This window comes from Sinocyclocheilus rhinocerous, unplaced genomic scaffold, assembly GCF_001515625.1.
Source record: "Sinocyclocheilus rhinocerous isolate Xijiao unplaced genomic scaffold, SAMN03320098_v1.1 scaffold818, whole genome shotgun sequence".
In the NCBI taxonomy this organism is placed as follows: Eukaryota; Metazoa; Chordata; class Actinopteri; order Cypriniformes; family Cyprinidae; genus Sinocyclocheilus; species Sinocyclocheilus rhinocerous.
The window spans coordinates 81,262-89,974 of record NW_015664989.1 but is presented as its reverse complement, the minus strand read 5'-3'; the positions used below and the strand labels follow the sequence as shown (position 1 = coordinate 89,974).

Below are 8,713 nucleotides of genomic sequence, written 5' to 3'. Positions count from 1 at the left end.
TGCTGGACACTAAACACCGTCGAGCCGCTCTTGACAGTCGCGGCAGCACGGTCTGGTGTTGTTTCCACCAGCGTAGCAATTTTTTTCATCACTAATTGATGGATGTCTAATATTTAAAAATAAGGAGAAGCCTAAAACAGGCCTGAGGCCCGGATACCTATTTCTGTAAGAAAACATTTGCAGAATATTGTTCTGTGCTTGAAAACTGCTGACTCTGGCTTCATCTTACGCTTATTTAATAATTTGATACACACTATAACAGAGCCTTTCAATAACATCACTTTGATTTTAAAATGATTGGGCTTGACGTAATTTTCTGCTTAACTCCGAAGAAAGCTTTCAATAATGTATAATGTTACATTTTCCTTTTGTACAAATATATTTGATTGATACAAATATATATTATTGTCTATGATGTTGACAAACTTCTAGTTTCCTATGTTAAGATGTTACACCAGCTTTCTAGTCTCGAGATTAGATTATTGAAATAAACGGTAATATTAATTTAACTAATTGTAATAATAATAATAATAATAATAATAATAGTTGTTGTTGTTTTTGTTGTTGTTATGTATGGTATTCCCTAAGTTATGGGGACCAAATGACCTCACAAGGATAGTAAAACCTGAATTTTTTTGAAATTGTGGGGATTGGCTTGTACGAGGGAAAAAAAATAAATAAATAAAATAAACAATACTAACTAAATTATGTTTACCTGAAAGTGTAAAAATGTAAACAAGTTTTCTGTAAGGGTATAGGTTTAGTGTTAGGGTTGGGTTAGGGGATAGAAAATGGTCAGTATAAAAGTCTATGGAAAGTCCCCACAGTTCACAAAAACCTAACGTGTGTGTGTGTGTGTTAATGTTACAGCGCGACTTCAAATGGTTGTGAAGTGATTGCAGAGTAAATATTTGCATATTTGGCGCCCTCTTCTGATCTGAACATACATCCACTCTTTGGGAGATTGGGGTTCTTTTACGACCAACCAAGTGTAGAACCAATTACCAAAAATTACCTCTACAAATTAGACTGAGCATATTGACCATATTGGCATTTATTAATAGCATCTTAGCTTCACCAATATTAACACCAAATTTGGTGTTTTTAACACCACTTTTTCGGTGTTTTTAACACCACTTTTTCCTTGAATTAAGGGTTGATATGTTTATTAATTAATAATTTAATTAAATAAAGAGCAATAAAATGCACATCCACATGTGTTACATGTGTTCATACAGAGAGGTGAGCACAGAGTGGATGGAGAAGGAGGCGAAGGAAGACAACAGATAATCATGGGCAGTGAGTGAATGAGAGCAAAGATAGCAGTCTATTTTTAAAACCATCTGCTTTGTGTTGAGGGAGACGTTCTTCTACAAGATAAGAAGAACTATACATGTCCACAGAGATAATGAACCACAGTCTGCTTTGATAAAGAAGTATACAAAGTGAAAGCGTAAGATGAAGTCCAAAACCTTCATTTTCAAACTGCTATTTTGATCACATTTGCATAAAACCCCAAAATAGCATCAAGAAACCCTCTTTGTGAATGTCAGAGACAAAACTGAGTAACTGGAAACATTAGGGGGCTATGATCATTTATGATATATATAGTAACATTTTAGTACCTAATGTGTACATGTTAGTAAATGGTAGTACCTACTGAAAGTGTACCACCCCAATTTTGTAAATTTTATCTTAGTGTATGAGTGTATGCAAATAAGGTCCAAAAAGATTAAGCCAGTTCATATTCAAATAAAAGATTAAAGGCTATTTCTGTCATAAACGTTTGTCTGTACAGTATGTTGGATGTGCGTCAGTACTGTTTATTCCTATGTGTGTGTGTGTAATGTTGTGTATTGGTTACCAGCACTAACAGCTGCTCAGTGGGTCTGTCTGAGCCAGTGTTACCAGTGTTACACTATTTCTGGAGCGTGTGTTGTTTAAAAGGTCAGACAGAGACAGAAGGGGGTGGAGGGGGGTAGGGAAAAAAGGAAGAAGAGAGCGAGAGAGACCAAGGAAATCAGAAGAAAGACAGAGGTGAAGAAGGAAGAAGACAGTATTGTCTGTCTGTCAGTTCAGTGATTACTGTAGTTAGACTGGAGATTCGTTCCGTTTGAACAGACGACTCTGGACACATGGAGGATTCAGAGAATATCGCTGTGACCAATGAAACAAAGGTAAGGAGTGACCAGGTAATTGTTGCAGTGAATTATCATGTGATTCTCTCTATTTCAGTTCCTATATTTCTCTCACTATCTCACATTAACCCTCGTGTTCTGTCTGAGAGACCCCAAGGCCTTTTTAACATCTCAAAAACATGATGCATCAGGTTGACATGATGTTTGCAAATGTTTGGAATTTTTAAGAGAGCTAACCATTTATTGACAATAAACAAATTAACATCACACAAATAATATGATAAATGTTATGTTACTTTTATGTGGGGACTTACAAAGACCCGCCATATAAAGTGTGAGTAAATGCAATGATTTTTCATGCGCAAAGATGTGACTGGTATATACACTGTAGAGATACACTCCGGTTGTTTGTTTGGTTGATTTTCATTTGTTTAAAATGTGTTACGCTGGGGTGAAACTGACCATCAACATAATAAAAATCACTAGTAATTAACCATATATTCACACCAGTCAGATTTCTGGAATATCCTTCCTTACAAATACAAAAAAAAAAAACAGAATATGAGGCAGATGCTTTCCCACCATAATTATATTGAAATGCATGCATTATGTTGTTATCTCTCTCTCTCTCTCTCTCACACACACACACACACACACACACACACACACACACACACACACACGCACACACAAAGACAGACACACATGCAGGCAAGCTGTCTTGCATTCTGAAGTTGCATTCCAAGTCGAAAACTTATAATAATGACAATATTATGTAATTATTATCAGGAGTGCTATAAGATTGATAATTTTGCTGGTTTAATTTACATGTGGTAATTCGATATGAGAACACATTTACTAATGCTCACCCTCCCACCTGCTCATTGCTACAGCTCTTTTTTAACAACTGGTGAGTCATGACCTCATGTGACACCTGGGAGAGCTCCTCTAAACACACACACACACACACACACACACTCATGTTACCTTATATCAAACTGAGAACATTACACATAAACCCTTTGGCAGGGATGAGATGTAGTGCATCACAAGGGGTAAAAAAAGAATATCTTGATGAAAAACTGATTGATAGATAAGACAGTATATACTTCCTGATATAACAGATCTTCAGAAGAGGATGGAAAAAATAAATACTATACCAATTTAATTACAGGCTACTAATTTAGAATCTTTCTGTTTATGCTTTTGTAGCATTGTTTGCTACATAAACAGTAGCCTGCAATTATTATCAGTTAGCAATATGCTGGTTAATTGACTAACTGCATTCTAAACTAGAGGCTAACTAGTTAATACTATAGTTCTGTTCCAAATTACACAACTATACCTGGTCCCACTTTATATTAAGTGGCCTTAGCTACTCTGTACTTACATTTAAATTAATAATTTGGTACAATGTACTTATTGTGTACATACATGTTTTACATTGTATTATATCTTTAAAATACCTGCATATAATTACATCTGTAATTAATTTCTGTAATTACATTTATAATTACACTGTTGACCCATCCCTTACACCTTACCCACCCTTAAACCTATATAAAACTGGCTGGTGCATACACTGTAGAGATACACTGTGATTTGTAATTTTGTACTTTGGTATAATTTTTTGTTTGGACTGGGCCCTTCACAGGATGCCAAACATGTGAAGTCCCCAGAGACAACCTACCCATACCACCAAACCTGTCCCTAACCTTACCCGTATCCCGCCTCAATATAGCAGCAAAAGTGTTTTGCAATACAATATGAACACAATAAGGACACTGTACTTATCTTTTATGTAAGTACATAGTAGTTAAGGCCACCTAATATATAGTGGGACCCTATACCTTATAAACTACAATATGATCCATCTAGTATATACATTTTATAAGGTTATTTTGTCATCCAGTATCGGCGTCTGATAGCCCCTCTCACTTCACGTAAATAAAGCTGCGACATACAAGTGGATACAAATGGAGTGTCCGACATTCCAGACTTTGTTAATTAAGTGCATCATCTTGCAGAGCCAGAGTCAGGAGGTGGGACTGATACTACAGAGGGTGGGGCTAATGAGAAAAACAAAGAAAACCATGAAAACACAAAAGCTGAAGCCAGTGACAGTGAGGCATGTGAGCGAGAGGACGGAGTCACAGAGAATGCCAACATCGTGGAAGAGAAAGAAGAACAAGAGAAGGATATCAAAGAACATAAACCTGGAGAACAAGAAAAAGAGATAGGGATAAATGAAAACAAAGAAAGTGAGGTGGAAGAAGAAAAGAAGAGTAACAACGACCCTCACAGGAAAGAGAATGATTCCTGCAACAAAGAGGGACAACTTGAGGTAAAGCACAAAGAAGAGGACAAGAGAACAAAAGAAACTGAAGGCAAAACTAAAAATAAAGATGAAAGAGAAACAAAAGAGAAAAAAGAGACTAAAGATATCAAGAACAAACCAGAAAATCTGGGAAGAAAAAGTGGAAAAGCTCCATCCTCTTCTCTCAGAGCCCCCACCAAGTCATCTGCTCGACCCTCGGCCAAAAGAGAGGCCATGGCCAAGTTTCAGAAGGACCAGTAAGTCATCTCACTAACACCATATCTTTCTATATTATTATCATCAACCTCATAATCATATGGATCACTGTCACAATACCATATGCTTTGAAGTTTTGATCACCCACACATTTGTTATATTCTCTATTTAATGTAAAAAAAAACTAAAAAAAAAACTGACATCTTCAGCAATTAATTCTGCTTATTAAATAGGTCCATTTGTTCAGTAGTATCTCTCTGCCGTTGCTGTTGGATTTGTAGCCTGCTGTGTCTTTAGTGTGAATAGCATATGTTGGTTTGTTGTAGGACTCCAGGTGTCAGAAACTTTAAAGTCCAACGGACATCTATAGGTATGGCTGGTGGAGCATCAATTAAACAGAAAATTCTGCAGTGGTGCAGGAACAAAACACAGAAGTATGAGGTAAACTAAAGTTAAAACTTCCTAAGAAACACAAATTTTGTAAACACTCACTCTTAAAAACACGTTATAATCAGAATGTTACATGAACTCAAGATCCCTATATACCTTAGTAAGGGTGGATGCCATATTGCATTTTACACAGGTATTTTTAAGTATTTTTCAGAGTATGTGCTCACCAACAAAACTACATTCGTTAGTATGAGCAAAACACATTAGGCTAGTATGACCTATAGTGGAAGTTTTCCTGTGAGATCTAGTTATTTTTGTAATATTTTGTATCTCAAAGGGTGTCAACATAGAAAACTTCTCTTCTTCCTGGAGTGATGGCCTGGCTTTCTGTGCACTCGTTCATCGCTTCTTTCCCTCTGCTTTTGACTTCTCCTCCCTCAAAGCAAGTGAACGGGAGAAGAATTTCACTCTGGCCTTCAGTACAGCAGAGTATGTTGACATTTGAATGTGTGTGTAAATATGTAAATATGTGAGCAGTATTACATTACGGCAAAAAGATGTGGTGTGTGCAGAAGAGTATTTTTGTGCATTTTGGTTTCATACATAGCTGTCAAACATCTGAGAGTCTGCAGTTAATATAAAACAAACTCTTTTTCAATTCCAGATCTCTTGCTGACTGCTGCCCCCTTTTGGAAGTGTCTGACATGTTACTAATGGGCAACAACCCAGATCCTCTGTGTGTTTTTACCTATGTACAGGCTCTCTGTCATCACCTCTCAAAGACAGAGAAAGAGAGGAGGGAAAAGGAGAGCATGGAAAAGGACAAAAACAAAGAAGAAGATCAAGGGGTTTCTGAAGGTAATGAAGATGGAGAGAGGGATGAGATTAAACAAAATGAGGAGACAGAGGAAAATGGATCAGCTTCTGACAGAAAGACAGAACAAGAGACAGATCAGAATGAAAATGTAATAAATGCAGGTGCTTTGAATGAAAAATAGAAAAACTACATAAATCAAAGAAAAAGGAAAGGGGAGAGTCAGAATAATTTTGTTGTCATAATCTGCTTTTTTGAAGGTATGGATAGTGATTTTTGTGTCTAATGTGGATGATGAATGTGTTATTCTTTGTTGAGTTGTTTGGGATTGTATAGGTATTTCATTATACAGATTTTCATTTCCTCAAATGCTTGAACACGTGACTTTTATTATATTTTCAGGCCTATACATTTTAAGTTACATTTTGGTTTGACTACTGACTTCAAATTCACATCTCACATTGTCCTCTGACTCATTAAAAGCTGTACAATGTTTCATGGCAAAAAAAAACAAAACAAAAAAACCCTCGAAACATTAGCTCTGAGCCTATTCGCTCTAAACACTAGCAAAGCCGTGTTAGCAAAGCTCTGTTGTTGAACTAAAATTTAGAAAGTGATGCCAGATGTCTCCAAAGTATTTGCATTATTTATTATTCACGGCATTGTCACATTCTGTGTTACTATCACCTAAATAAACAGTTATTTTGCTTTTTAATCAAATTTTATGTTGAAGGGTGATTCTTCAATTAGGAGAACTTTTGAAGTGTAAGTATAAAGATTTCATTCAATTCCCAATTAAAGTGTGGTTCATAATAGATTCCATTTCTTTTTCTTTCTTTGTTTTAATGCATAAAAGGGTAAATATGCAACAATTTGTGCATTTTAGGTTTGTCCCTCAGCCAGATTTTTTAAGCTTTCTCTCTATACAAATTAATCAAATTTATTTAATAATACAGTTACTATAGTTTATATAATATAGTTTATTATAGTTGAATGAAACAATGCAAATTCATTTTCATGTTGCTCTAAACCTATGTTTTTTCTATTATCAAAATGGAAGTTATCTCATTATTTCATTTTTATATATTTAATATTGTCATTACAATCACATGTCAAGATAAGGAGGAGCTTATACTTGGGCTATCCATTTTCAAATACATTTTCAAATAAGATTACCTCATTCTGAATTGGAAATAGAAGGTCTACTTAAGTACTTTGCATTATGGGGTAGGCCTCTTCTATGCAGTGTTCTCCATTATATATACTATGTCCTCTACACATTTTACATTTCTATACACATTTCACAGTTCACATGCTGCGTACTTTATGCTGCGATAAGTATGGCAGTATCGATCTGTACACAGCCCTAGCGTTGTTTACATCAGTGGATGTCAACTCTGGTCCTGGGGACCCATTGCTCTGCACATTTTGTATGTCTCTCTTATCTAACATACAGATGGAGCTTCATGGAGCTCTCTCCTAATGTGCTAATGATCTGAATAAGGTGCATTAAATAAGGATGTCATACAAAATGTTCAGAGCAGTGGGTCCATTTTTTTATTTTTTATTTTTTTATAGCAGTGTTCCATAACTCAACTTATAACAAGTAAAAAGATACCATTTGATATATCATAGTCAAATGGTTACAAAAACAAAACGTAAACTGATTCCAAAAGACTGAAAGTGTGTAATTAATCCAATCAACCACAATAACCCTAAAGAACAGAGAACATCGCTCTCTCTCCTGTTTAATTTATTTAGGGCACAGAGTGACTTCCAAAACAGAAGTCACGCTGACTGAATTCTGTCAGCAGTTTTTGTTTTGATGGCTTTAGAACATGAAACCCATGAGGGGCATCTGCTCTATGCTGAAACTATAAATCACCTCACTGTAACTACGCCTTGAAGTTTGTGCTGGTTAGAGCTAGTGAAAGGGAGGTAAAGAAAAAAGAGAGGAAAATGATTATGCAAGGTGCACATGCTATTTCAACACAGATGAATTTAAGGCGGTTGACACAGTGAAGTAAATGGCTCAGTGTCACTGTTTCTGACACCCTCTTCATCCAAATGTTCCAGTCACTTGGTGCTATATATACACATAGGAATCTTATCCCTACATCGTTTGCACTCTCTCAGAGTATCTCTCTCAGAGTATTCTATTTCCCTGAGTGCGGCTGGTATGAAACTGGTGTGGTGATCTTATGAGGTCCCGACAGACACCAGCTCTGTCCGTGCATGCAAACACCCACAGAGAGAGTTAAGAGTCAGAAAAAGAGAGAAATAAGAGCGCATGAGGAAATCGATGAATCTGTCTTTAGGGTATTAGTTCTGAAGTATTCACTGCAAACTGTGTTTCATCTGTCAAGATCTAACTGAGAAGACCACAGATCGCCTTAAGACGCACAGGATCATGCATTACTCAGGAAATGCTGACATCTGGAACATCTACCTTTGTTGGATGCTCCATAGTATTTAATCATTGTTCGTTTTGATTTCCTGGATGGATCAACTATCAATATATAACCATCAACCATGGATTCCACTGATTCAGAGTCTTTCAATTACATGGATTCAGACAGCCTCGCTTCGCCCATTCCGCCATCATCGACATCCCGCAAGACCACCCATTACCGTGACCATGGTGGCCTCACTTATTGTGTGGGAGTTGTGTGGACACATCTTCGTCCCTTCATTCCCTTCTTTCTGGTCTCCAGCCTAGTAGTGGCACTGGTCTACCTGCTGCAAACCATTGTGTATGGAGGGCCCTTCACCGACCCACTGTTCTTCAGCAAATTTGAGAAACGCTGGCCCCCACCCGGCCAGCAGCCAACAGCCACA

The 8,713-nt window shown here is 36.7% G+C and overlaps 1 protein-coding gene across 1 annotated transcript; it reads left to right on the top strand.

Annotated features, from left to right (window-relative positions):
• The first annotated feature begins 1,892 nt into the window (after positions 1-1,892).
• Positions 1,893-6,598, top strand: smtnl1 (smoothelin-like 1). Its single transcript, XM_016541445.1, has 6 exons — positions 1,893-2,192; positions 3,793-3,804; positions 4,168-4,712; positions 4,998-5,112; positions 5,399-5,550; positions 5,726-6,598. Exons 1-6 carry the CDS (start codon positions 2,136-2,138, stop codon positions 6,057-6,059), a joined length of 1,215 nt encoding a protein of 404 aa, XP_016396931.1. The 5' UTR covers positions 1,893-2,135; the 3' UTR covers positions 6,060-6,598.
• Positions 6,599-8,713: the final 2,115 nt, after the last annotated feature.